The following is a 13,452-nucleotide window of genomic DNA, read 5'->3' on the forward strand; positions in this document are numbered from 1 at the left end:
TTGAGAGAAACAAAACTCCACTCCCGTGTCTGCCTCACAGGCACCCCTCCCCTAACCCCACGAAGGCAAGTGTGTTTGTGTGGCCCTCTTATCATAGCAAAACGACGTGCCTTTCAGAAATGGAGATTAATTTCCGCTTGTTATTGTGAACACAGCCGGAATGTAACAAAAAAGCGTCACCACAAACTCACTCTCCTGAAATGTGGGTGATGCAGCCTGTTGTTTAATCACGAGAAGGTTCTGTGTGTGTGTGTGTGTGTGTTGCCCGTGCACATGCGTGTGCAGCTGGGAGTGCTATCTACACTCCAGTTCCGCGACTCACACAGTGACATGTGTCTGTGGGCAAGTGGATGTCCCGAGAAGTTAGTCAGGTCTGACTCTACAGACTCTAAACACCTACAGGAAGAATTCACAGAAGGCGGTGCGGTGAGGCCTAGCACAGCCAGGCTCAGACAAGGCGCTCCACCGAGCTCACTGGTCACCGAGGTGACGTCCATGGCCCCAACTCACCACTGCTGCTGGGACTCGGCCTCCTCTGAAACCTTCGCACTCGGCTCGGGAGAAGGTGGCCGCCTCTTCCTCTCCTCTTCCTCTTGCTGTCTGCGCACTTCCAGTAACTCCAACTGAGGGGAGAGCATAGTGCCGTTCAGCAGAGCCCCCGAATGTGCCTCTCATAAGGAAAGGTTCCCTGTAAGAAGCCCAGGAAGCCCTCCTGCCTGAGTGTGCTATGCTGGGTCACTCTGGGCAAACAGAAGCGCTAACATCCTAAGCAAGATGACATTAGGATCATAGGAACTGTGGCTACAACCTACAATTACAGAAACGGAGCCATGAGGAAGATGTCAGCTCTATTCCACTGGCTGGCAAACTCCTGTGACCTCACGTTTAACTTCTGAATTAGCCACGCAGCTCTCTGCTTTGCTGGGGTCCATGCTGACTTCCCACCTGAGCTCACACAAACCCCGCTAAGATGGAGCTGCAAGAATTCTCAAAAGGGATTAGTGTTCAGCAAAAACCCCAACGATGCATAACCCTCCCCACACACACACCGAGTCATATGATAGAAACAAAGCCATTTTATGAGCAATACGCACGCACCAAAAACATCCCATTTTAACACAAAAGCACACACAGGTACATTTTAAATACCCAGAATGGTAGAAATTGGGAAGAGACGACATTTTTGTACGTGGCAAATGAGCAGGAGTGCAAAGTCTTGGGAGGGAAAACACCACTGAAAAAGCCCTGTTCTGAGGCCTTTAGGCTTGCAGAAGAGTGTATCAGGGAAGGGGAGAACATTTCAGCGGCCTAGAGTTGCACTACTCCCTGATGGAAATTCTAGAAAAAAAAACTTAAGGGTCTGCCCCCTTGAAACCAAAGCTTCTAGGAGATTCAGGAGAAAAAGCAGATCAGAAGAGAAAAACAAGGCCCATCATTCAATTCCCATGCATGATCCTAAATCATAAATCCAGGTGACTGGGTGCACAGGAGGGGACTGAGGAGGTACCAGCCCTGGACCCTCCTCCCTCCCCAGGTCCTGTACCAAGAGAGCCACTAACTTCAGAAGGCCACACAGCTTTCAACCTGAGCGATGATGGATTCCCTGGTCTGAGAGGCAAACGGGAAGACGAGCCTATCGGTGAGAACCAGCAGGCAAGAGACACCAGAGCCCCAGCTACTTACTGTTGTCAGCCTTTCCAAGGCGGAAAATCTCTCGTCCCAGGTTGCCGCAGACTTTTCAAACGCCTCATGGCGCTTGATGAGTTTCTCCACCTCGTCCACGCTCTGGCCGATCTCTCGGCTGGATAGGTATGGCTCCTGTCCCAGCAGCCAGGCCTCAGCCACACTGGCGTCCCTTGAGAACTGATGGACCTCCAGAACTGCAGGGCGGCAAGAATGAGGACCAGAGAGCGTGTCAGTCCTGGTGGCTTGTTTCCTGGCACTGCTGCCATCTGGTGGCAGCTGCCAGAACAATCAGTTTATAGTCTAGATCAGCTCTGTCCAACGTAAGTATAACGCGGGTCCCATGTGTGACTTTAAATTTATTAGCCACACGTTAAAAAGAAATAGGTGAAATTAATTTTAGGGATATATTTTATTTAACTCCACGTATCCAAAAATATTATTTCAATATGTAATCAGTTTAACAGCAGCCCTGGTGGCGCAATGGTTAAGTACTCGGGTGCCAACCAAAAGGTTGGGGTTCCAATCCACCAGTGGCTCCACGGGAGAAAAGACCTGGCGATCTGCTCCCATAAAGATTACTGATTAGGAAACCCTATGGGGACAGTTCTACCCTTTCCTACAGGGTCACTATGAGTCAGAATGGACTCGACAGCATGCAACAATCTTGTATGAAAGAATTATTGATATATGTTAAGTTTCTTTTTTCCTTTGAGGTCTTTGAAATCCAACCTGTATGTCCCACTGATGGTACATCTCAGTTTGGAGCAGCTACACATCAGGTGCTCAGGGCCACCTGTGGGTGGTGGCATCATGTTGGACAGCACAGGTCTAGACATACACCTGTTTGGAGCAGCTACACTTCAGGTGCTCAGGAACACCTGTGGGTGGTGGCGTCATGTTGGACAGCACAGGTCTAGACATACACCTGTTTGGAGCAGCCACACTTCAGGTGCTCAGGGCCCCCGGTGGGTGGTGGCGTCATGTTGGACAGCACAGGTCTAGACATACACCTGTTTGGAGCAGCTATACTTCAGGTGCTCAGGGCCCCCGGTGGGTGGTGGCGTCATGTTGGACAGCATGGGTCTAGAACCACACCCCACTCACTCAGTCTACTTCACGAACATGCCTGACAGCCCTGCAGGAGTTCAGTCCAGTTACAACCAGGGGACACCAGTGGAGAAGGCACACGTGAACCACCCTTTCTGGGTGGCTGCTGAGCGTGTACTTTGGAGGCTGCGAGGAAGGCAAGGACGTGGGAGTGTGAGAGGAGTGGACACTACGGGCTGAGGCTCCTGCTGCACTTCCACCTGCTTCTCCCCACGTGACGACACACAGAGCGCACCACTCCCACTGCAGTCGCGAGGCTGGTGAGAGGCCGCGCTCTGCTACTGCTGACACTCCTACATTCCATGCAGCGGTGCCTGGGGTCTCTCAGGAAACAGGTGGACTGTGGGCAGCACCAGCGCCCCCAGGAGAATGGCACCTGAAGCTGGCCGGCTGTCCCCCTTCATCACCCTGGCAGCCCCCAGCACGGCCACAGAGAGAGGATGCTACTACTATCACCTGGCAGGGAAGGCGAGATAGCATTCTCCCCAGCTCTTCAAGGCCAGGGACTGGGATCCATCGCTGCGTCCCCAGTGTACAGCCTGGTGCCTAGCTCACGGCACGTGGAACTGAACTGAAGCTGCCCTGAGGATTTCCAGCTGAAGACCAAACCTTCATCTAAAGGATGGTGAGAAGTGAGACTACTGAGGGCTCTGGGCCCAACGGGCTGAGGGGAGCCTTCACTAGGTCTTATACACACCTCGGGTTCTGCTTCTAGTGAGCACTCTTGGTAACCCAGAATGGGGCTACAGTACAGGAACAGAGCCCTGAACCCCAACCGGAGCCTGGCAAAGCGTGATAACTGATGCTTGAGTCGGGCCACCTCTATTCATATCAATTATGAAAAGCTATTCCCAATATTACAGGCTCTGTATTGGCTCATGTACTCCTTTATAAAATGAGAATTAAAAACAGAGCCTGCCTCAGAAGGCCACTGTGGGGAGTACATACAGAAATACATTAAAGAAAACAGAATAATGCCTGACTCACTGCACATCCTTAACAGACACTGGCTCCTGTTTCATCATGTTATCTATCAACCTTCCCCCGAGAACAAATCTAAGGTGTTCTATAACCAGGCAACCTAATCATTCGTGAAGATTACTGGGGTGGGGGCTCCTATCTGCACTATCCTAGAAGGATGCCGAGTTCTCTCATCCCCGTGTGTTCCTCAAGAACACCCAAATCACACATGCAACACTCAGATCCATCGTGGGGTGAAAACCAAGAGCTGTGCCCCAGAGCACTTTTTAAAAATAGTATTTAGCATAAAATGGTGAAACAGGGTGTTGAAATGTGAAGCACTTAGAACTGAAATTCATTAAGGAGTAAGACGGCATTAATGAAAGCAGGAAAATAAGCTCATGTGCTTGCCCTGGACAACAGGGAAGGGCAGAAAGATGAACAAGGCGTGTCCTTACTCAGTCTCAACCACTCCCATCGGTCTTCCCACTTGTCAATCATTTCTTTTCTCTTCTCCGTCAGCTGCAGTAACTTCTCCTTGATCTGTGAGAAAAGAAGAACCCCGGGACATGTAACACACTACACGAGGTCCTCCTTGGTGTTCCCTTGACGGGTCACTTCATACAAGACAGACACATTTTTCTGTAGAGACTACAGGAAGCCAGGGAACACCCAAGAGCTGTTTAGTCTATCTGTACTGGGGAAGGAGGAGAGACAGCCATGGACTGGTGAAACAGGGGCCTTCCAGGAGTCAAGAGGAAGGGGGGCACTCACAGCTGCTGTGTCGTAAGAGGCCAACAATGTAATGGCCCTCCCACCAGACTCTGGAGCTCCCTGCAGTGAACATATTCAGGAAGAGAGGGACAGCAGAGGGCAACGCCCTGGACTCTCTGAGAGCATGTTCACTCCCTTGGAGGCAGCCACAAACTGACCTGGTCACCTCTCTATTATGAACACCCTTCAGGGACCAGCAACCATGCACCTCCAGAGTGTCAATCCATGGCACATGCAAGGGAGAGGGGTGTCAACCAGGAAGAGTGCTGACGGAGGGGCAGAGAGGGTGCCAACTGTTTCTACCGGGAGCCCTTTAAACTGTCTTCTGAGCCACCAATCACCAGCTCTAGGCCTAGAGTCTAGTGTAACTGTCTTATTCTAGACCTACAAAAAGAAGCAGGGGTTCTGATATAGCTTTATCAGTATGCCTCTCTGTGTGCATACGTGTACACGGTATATAGATACGTATTTCTCTGTGTGCACGTGTGCGCGCACACACACACACAAAGTAAAGCCATTCTACATCCTATCACCAGGTGTGTTCACCCTGTAGCCCCAGGGCAAAATGGGATCCTACCTCGTCTGATGCGTACACGTATATGCTATGCAGATGTGTATTTCTCTGCGTGCGCACACACATACACATAAAATAAAGCCGTTCTACATCCCAGCACCAGCTGCATTCATCCCATAGCCCCAGAGCAAGGTGGGACCCTACCTCCTCTGAAGCATAGTGTTTCCTTGCCAACAGGGATTTCCCAAGTTCAATGCAGGTCGTGAAACTGTCATTACGAGCGTCAATCTCAGCTTTGATACCTTGATGGTTATTCATTAATAGTTCAACAGAGGACACGTCCCTAAAATTACACAAACAATACTTCCTTTTAGGAGATACAGCACTTCCAATAAACATGCAGGTTTCAAAACATGTAACTGATGCGAAGGAAATTGTCCCACAGCCTCCAGGTCTGACTCACAGGCTGGGTCACCAGGGTGATACAGTTGAGGACCAGCCACACAACCACCCCGTTCAGAACAAGGCGCTACTTTTATTTATTTTTTTCTGGGTGCCTGAATCACTCAGAATGGTTCCCAGGGAGGTGGCCAGAAAAACCACGGGATTTCTGGTCAAACCTTCACTGTGACTATTGTTCAGAAGGCGCAGAGGCTAAGAACAGGTGTGCCCAGTCGTACCCCACGGAGTGAGCCGCCATTTGGGCATGAAGAGACGGAGCAGGAACCAGCTTAGAAATCAACCTCAGACAGAGCTGTGAGAGCACCTCATGATCAAAACCCACTGACTGGAAAGTCCTGATCCAGGACAAACCATGACTTAAAAAAAAAACTCCCTCCCCCTCTGCTGGGAGCCTAGTTCATCTCAATTATGGCGGGAGCTGACCTAGCGGAGGTGAACTGGAGTTTATGTTACGTGTCTGCCTGTTCATCCACTAGCTTCTCTTTACTGCTTTGCGTGAAACAAAGCCAAAGGGAAGACACAAAACAAATATTGGGTATCATCCAAGACCCCATTACGGCAGACGCTGAGGGGTAAGTGACATCTTCAGCAATGGGTATGATTAGGGGTAGAGTGGTTTTTGAGCTCGAAACAAGCTAACATAGAAAAAGAACTCAGAGAAGCCACGTTCCTCCAATGACAAGGCAGAGCCAGTCATGGCTGCCTGAAGCACCTGGGCAGGTGGGCGTGGGTGAGTACGAAACGGGGCAGGTGGGAGGAGGAAGGTGGGCTGGACAGGCCCTGAAACCAGGTCCCTCGTTACAACAGAGATGACCGAAGCAGAGGTGGTTCTCCCCAAAACACCCCAACCCTGCTGTGGCCTGGAAGCACTCAGTCGAGTGTTGCTTTCAAGGCTCATGGCTCCCACTGGCAGATCCCTTTGGGCCCGTATCCTCTGGGCCCGTATCCTCCTGACAGGAGGCCAAGGGCATTACCGGGGCTTCTCCTGGGCTTCGATCTGCCGGATCACGTCCTCCATCCACAGCATGAGGTCACGCACCATGCTGAAGAAGCGGAATTTGTCCCCCGTGTCGACCAGCCGTACCCTGCGGCCCTCACAGGCGTCCAGCAGGGCTTTCCAGGCTTCCAGGACCTCGTTCTCCCGCTTCTGGATGTCGTCAGCCTTATCACCGGCATAAGCCGCCTGCAGACGGGCTGCGTCCTCCTGCAGCTGCCTCACCTGCAAAGCCACGGGGGAGACAAGACAGGTGAGACCGTCGCAGCCTTCTCTCCCCCACCCCCGCCCTGTCCTGCATGAACATGAGTGGGGGCACCAAGTCACAGTGTGACCAGCACCCAAGGACACTTACAATTCCACTGGGGAGATGGAGTCACAAAAACCCATGTTGACTAAAAAGACGCTGAACTACACTATGTTACGTTCTGTACGGACGATAAGAGAGATGCAGCTACAGGTATGTAGCACAGGGAGCTTAGGCAGGAGAGGTCCCCTGGAGGGTTTCGGCGGCAACAAAGATGGTACATCTGGGACATGTCCAGAAAGCACATGGCACATAACCGGAAATATTAAAAACAAAAAACCTAATCTCCTTCAAATAAAGACAGTATTTTTATCACAAATGAGAAAGAACAGAGGCGGAGCCAACACAGCACCCTAGACAGATGCACCAAGCCGCTCCTCTGCAGCAAAGACCCAAAAAACTCAGTAAAACAAGATGCAACCATCCATCCTAAAAACATGAGAAAGACAACCGCTGGGAAGAACACATCCTGAAGACGCCGTTCCACTGCTGTGACGGTGCTGCTGAGAACAACATGCCTTCCACCTGTAAAACTGCACAAGTGGGACCTTTAAAAGCAAAAATAGAACACAAACACAGCACCTAACGCTGAAAGAGCAACAGGGTGAAGCGAAGAGGTGAAGTTTCACTAGCCAAATGTCAACAAAAACTTGGTAAAACTGGAAGATGAAATTTAAGATGGGAGCTGTGATGTGGCACAGGCAGCCGACGGCGCACTTCTCCCGTCTGTATCTACGCATTTTTGGTGAGGTGTCTTTTTTGCCTGTGATGGTCACTAAAAGGCGGAAGAAAATCACCAACATGCCAATGTGAAAACTGGCATGAAGAGGAAGTTCGGTGAGGAGGAAAGGCGAGCGCGCCTTAAACATGAAGAGTTGCTACATGGAAGCACTGTAGCTGTCATCTGCTAACCAGCAAAAATGCGAAAGTTGGACGCTATTGTCAGTGAGCTGATACGCGTGACAGGGTGTACACCAGGAACAGCTCCCATAGAAGGCAATGGGCAGTAAACAAAGTTACAAATGCACATATACCTTTTGATTTTAATAATCCCACTTTGGGGTATTGATCCGACAGCTATCCTCGCGTATTTAGGAAACAAAACATACGTGAGGCTGTTTGTTGCAGCACTGCCTGTAAAAGCAAAAGGCTGACAAGAGCCGAATGTCCGCCAGTGGGGACTGGTTAAATTCATGATGGCACGCCTACACCTCCAGACCTGCGTGCAGCCAGGAAGAGGAATGAAGAAAGCACTCTATGTGCTCCTATGAAAAGGATCCAGGGGGACCTGCTAAGCGGGAAAAGACAAAGAGCAGACGGTGTGCACACTATTCTGTGTTCTGTTTAAAAAAGGAGGGAAAAACAAGAACAGGTTTTGGCATTTAAAAAAAATATATGCCAACAAAAAATACACAAGTGGTTACGGAGATAGCTATGTACGCACATGCCTGCGTTTTGCGTGTGCTGCATCTAAGGCAGTCCCCAGGTCACGAACGAAATCTGTTCTTTAGTCCATATTTAAGTTGAATTTGCAGGTAAGTCAGAACAGGTACATACGGTTCTTATTTAGCACCAGTTAGTCAAATGTCTGTGTTAGTACACAGTTTGAATTTTACTACCTGTCTGTGCATACAGAACACTTAAGAAACATCTCCAAACTAAGCAATGTTTCCATGAGTGTCACAAAGTAGTGTGTGCATTCGTTATTACACACACAGCCGATAGTGCACTTCTTTGATATCAAACATGAAATATTTAATATAATAGGCTTTATGGCAGTCCGCTCTTAAGTACCGTAAGTACCAGCTGTCCGTAAGTTGGACGTTGGCCACCCGGGGACTGCCGGTAAGCTCATATATAAACCGCATAGAGGGCACAGTCACAGATACTGTCCAAACATCACCGAACACCTTGAAGGATTAATGGGTTTGACAGCTTAGCACGATAGTCTCGTGGGACAGCTCGGTCAACTGGTACCACACAGTCCACAAAGTTTACGTTCTATATCCTAGCTTGTAGCATCTGGGGTCTTAGAACACTTTCAAGTGGCCATCTAAGATACAACTATTGGTCTCCACTCATCTGGAGCAAAAGAGAAAGAAGGAAACCAAAGACTCAAAGAAGAAACCAGCCTACAGGACTGACTGCCTACACGAACCACGGCCTCATCTACTCCGAGACCAGAAGAGTTAGACGGTGCTTGGCTACCACTACCACCCGTTTTGACCGTGGACACAATAGGTGGTCCCGGACAGAATGGGAGAAAATTGTAGAATGTAACTCAAATTCTTAAAATAGGCCACGCTCATGGACCGACAGAGACTACAGGATTCCTTGAAAACTCTCACCCTGAGATACCCTTTAAACTGTGAACTGAAACGACGCCCGGGGGTCATCTTTCAGCTAAATAACAGATGGGCTCATAAAATAAAAAATATCACTTGGGAGTGCGGTACACCTTAAAAAAAAAAAAACTATATGAGACCAAATGGTCAGCATTTATCCTAGCGAAGACAGGCTGGGGAGGTCAGGAAAAGGAAGCTAGGTTAACGGAATAATCAGAAGAGAAATAGAGTGTTGACACGATGTGGAAAATGTAACCAATGTCACTGAACAAGTACGTACAGAAATTGTTAAATGGGAGCCTAGTTTGCTGTGCAAGCTTTTACCAAAAACACAATAAAACACTGAAAGAAAAAAAAATGCCTAAAGGCCTCTCGTGGCGACTCTGTGTGTCAGGGTAGAAATGTGCCCCATAAAAACGGATGATTTTCTTTGGATGTAGATTGCCAGGCCTTTCTTCCTAGGCCCCTGCGGGTGGACTCAAATCTCCAGCTTTCCAGTTACCAGCCAAGTGCATAAACCGGGATCACCATGAGTCGAAGGCGACTTGATGACAACTGGAACGGCATATAAAGGCCCTCTGGAGGGATATAACAAAAACTAATAACTGGACTATTTTATATTCTCAAATTCCTTTTCCCTGTGTTTTATACATAATAGTAGCGCCGTACATGTATACCAACCCATTGCCGTCGAGTCAATTCCAACTCACAGCGACCCTACAGGACAGAGCAGAACTGCCCCATAGGGTTTCCAAGGCTGCAAATCTTTATAGAAGCAGACTACCACATCTTTCTCCTGCGGGACAGCTAGTGGGTTCGAACCGTCAGCCTTTCGGTTAGCAGCTGAGTATTTAACCAGCATACCACCAGGGCTCCTTGTACAGGTACACAGTGTCTAATTAAAACCATAATACATGGGGAATGTGTACTCCATCACCGTTTCCTGATCAGGCTGTGGGATCGCAGTCTGTAGCCAACAGTCTTGGGTGACAGGAGCCTTTGGATGTCCGTGGGGAGCCTGTGTGGAAACGCTACGTAGGGGACGTATGTGGGGTAAACGTGAGTGGGGACAGAGAGCACCAGGGCATGGGCAGAGGTGGATTACTGACCCCGACTGCACAAAAGGACTTTAAGTGGGAGTAGGTAAGGAAATAACAGCTCGGCTGCTAACCAAAAGGTCAGCAGTTCAAATCCACTAGCCGTTCCTTGAAAACTCTATGGGGCAGTTCTACTCTGTCCTATAGGGTCACCATAGTCGCAATCTCGACGGTGACGTGTTTTTGGTTTGGTTTTAAGTAAGGAAAAGAGGTTTGTGCAAAAGATGCAAAAGAAGAGTCCACGAGATTTGGTTTCCCTGGTGATGTGCCTTCCACATCCTAAGGGACTTCTGGAAATATCCTTGAATTATGACTCAGTTATCACTCCAATCACAACGAGCAAGCTCCTGGGAAATGATCTGAAAAGCCAATTTCCTGTACCCACTGCCGTCGAGTCAATTTGCTAACCAAATCTTTCCAAACAATTAAACAAACAAAGCAACCTTTTCCTATACCTCTGGGTGTTTGGAATTTGCTCTCACGACAAAAAGCAAGGTGGGTAAGGACAGCAAAAGGGAAAATTCCCACAAGAATTAACGACGGCTTTCAGTGGCCCCTTAGGGTCATCCTTGAGTCTTTTCCCATGTTCCCCTGCAGAAGCATAGTGGTAGACCAAGCTGGCACCAGAGTGAAACAGCCAAGGAAGGTGTGACCACTGCCTCCCGCAGCCCGCGCCCAGAGCCTTCTGGCCTAAACCTGTTACGATACGCCCAGACTGGGCCAGTCATTGCACAGACTGATGGCCAGTCCAGTGGAGAGGCAGAGGCTGCCCAACTTGAGGGAGGGGACCCTGTCCTGGATGCTACTGGACCCTTGCTAGTTCCCTCACCTCTCCAAGCCTTGACATAGAGGAAGGGCCTTCATGAAAAAAATCAGCGAGTGACCCCATCATCTCGGAGTCTCTTCCAGTTCTCAAAGCGCATGATATCACAGGTGCAAAGGAGAGACCTGCTGCTGATCAAGTTGTTTTCTAACTCCATTTCCAGGCATTCCGAGCTCCCCCACACCACGTAAGAATAGAGAACTCTTAGTGTTAGGCTTAGCGAGCTCTTACCGTGTCCTACGTTCTGCAAGCATCATCTCAATCCTTGAAGCGGTTAGGGAATTGAGGCTCGAGAGGTAAATCAAACTTGCAGCCATAGATAGAGAGCCACGGGCCTCAAGTCCACCAGGGTCTGCCTGGGTCTCAAGCCCAGTGCTCCTCACCACACATCGGACTGCAACCTTACACACCCTGCCGCAGCGTGGGGCTCCAAGACCTCATGTGGGATGAAAGCCACCGGCTCTAGAATAGCCCTTACAACAGGTGGTCGGCCTCTTCTCCACCCCACAGGCATCTCCAGGGAATAGCCCCCCAGGTACACTAAGGAACGGTAAGGCTGAACCACCCCATGAGGGGCCAGCAGATTTCAGCCTAGGGCCAAATCTGGGCGGCCTGTTTTTGTAATAAACGTTTACAGCCGCGCCCATTCACTTATATATTGTCTACGGAGTCAGAATTGATGTGAGGACAAGGGGCTTGGTTTGGGGTCTTGACTGCTTTATGCTACAGAGTTGAGTAGTTGCAACAGACGCCATATGGGCCACAAAGTTGGGAACATTTACTAACTAGCCCTTAAAAGAAAATGCCTGCTGATCCCTGAGCTACAGAATTGATACGTTAGTCACAGACAAAAAAAAAATAAAACCTCTGATATATTCAGGGCTGACATCTTTAGTAAAACTGCTTCGTCTAGGACCATGAAGTTTAGAAGAAAAAAAAAAAATTGTGTTTCCACTGAGATGTGAGACTAAACGAGAAACTACAGAAACTACAACGGAAGCCAGAGGGTGATTATACAATAGCTTCTTACTGTTATATTGTTATCACTTGGTTGTAACAATCTTTTCAAACAAAGTCTTAGTATCAGCCATTTTATGTTGAGGAAGAAGGCCAGGCACCATGAAAACACGAGAGCTGTTTCCCCTCTTGGCAGATACATAACTCAGACCCTGCCTGACAGATGATGTAAGGTTATTATTATCCTGTCTGGACTCGCTACCAGAATACATGCTCTCGTTGCAAAGGCCTGTAACTTGCAAACGACTGTGTGTGCATCTGGTTTATATTTTAATCGATGAGCGCCGGTGGTGCGGTGGTTAACGCGGTCGGCTCCTAACCAAACCAGCAGCGGCTTCCCGGCAGAAAGATGTGGCAGTCTGCTTCCAGAGAGAGTTACAGCCTCAGAAACTCTATGGGGTCGTTATGAGTCCAAGTCGACTTGACGGCAATGGGTTTTTATATTTTACTCATGAAGACGCTCACCTAACAACACTGGCAAATGTGGCAAACTGAGAACGTCATAGACTGAACTTTCCCCTATATGGATCGTGACATGGCAATGTGTGTGTGTGTGTGTGTGTGTGTGCATGGGGGTTTCACTTGAGCAGTTCTTCGAGGCATGTTTTGAGGGAGCCAAAGAATGGCGAGATGCTCAGAGAGGTACAACGACCTGTATGCAAGGGAAGCCGCCTCGCCCACCTGAGTGCCCCCTTGCCCACCTGAGCAGCCCCACCCACCTGCACACCCTGCTCACCAGTGCACCCCACCCACCTGGGTGCCCCCCCAAGTTTCCCCACCCACCTGAGCGCCCCCACCCACCTGCACACCCCGCTTATCAGTGCACCCCATCCACCAGGGGGCCCGCCCGCCTGAGTGCCCCCACCCACCTGCACATCCCATCCACCTGGGGGCCAGCCCACCTGGGTGCCCCACCCGAGTGCCCCCCACCCACCTGTGAGCTTGCCCACCCGGGCGCCCCACCCACCTGTGTGCCCAGGGCTTGGATGTCGTGCTCAAACGTGGTGTGCATCCGCTGTAAGGTCTCCACGGTGTTCTGATCCCGCCCAAGCTCTTCGGGGAGCTTCTTGTGCTTGTCCTGTATGCGCCCAAAGATCTCCTTGGCATCGTGGTAAAACTTGTGCAGTTCGTAAGAGGCGGCGAGGATCTGTGTCCTCGTGTCAATGAGCTCCAGGAGGTCAGCCCAGGCTTCGTTGAGGCCGTCCTTCCACTCGGCGATGGTGGCGGCGTCCGAGTGCCCGGAGTTGATGAGTTCATCGGCCAGGTGGTTGACCGTGTCCACGCGCTCCTGCCCAATGTTCCCTGTGTCACGAGCAAATTCTCGGAACCGCTCTTGTAGCATCTGAAACAGGGCGAACGTCAAGAA

The 13,452-nt window shown here is 49.9% G+C and overlaps 1 protein-coding gene across 2 annotated transcripts in view; it reads right to left on the reverse strand.

Annotated features, from left to right (window-relative positions):
- SPTBN1 (spectrin beta, non-erythrocytic 1) overlaps positions 1-13,452 on the reverse strand; it is a 223,013-nt gene that overhangs the window by 11,987 nt on the left and 197,574 nt on the right. For both annotated transcript variants that reach the window (XM_064277086.1, XM_010597267.3), the window contains 6 exons: positions 13,054-13,428; positions 6,478-6,722; positions 5,246-5,384; positions 4,212-4,296; positions 1,684-1,880; positions 511-623 (listed from right to left, as the gene is read on the reverse strand). In XM_064277086.1, coding sequence (XP_064133156.1) covers positions 511-623; positions 1,684-1,880; positions 4,212-4,296; positions 5,246-5,384; positions 6,478-6,722; positions 13,054-13,428 — 1,154 coding nt within the window. The remainder of the gene's footprint in view (positions 1-510; positions 624-1,683; positions 1,881-4,211; positions 4,297-5,245; positions 5,385-6,477; positions 6,723-13,053; positions 13,429-13,452) is intronic.

This window comes from Loxodonta africana, chromosome 26, assembly GCF_030014295.1.
Source record: "Loxodonta africana isolate mLoxAfr1 chromosome 26, mLoxAfr1.hap2, whole genome shotgun sequence".
Lineage (NCBI taxonomy): Eukaryota > Metazoa > Chordata > Mammalia > Proboscidea > Elephantidae > Loxodonta > Loxodonta africana.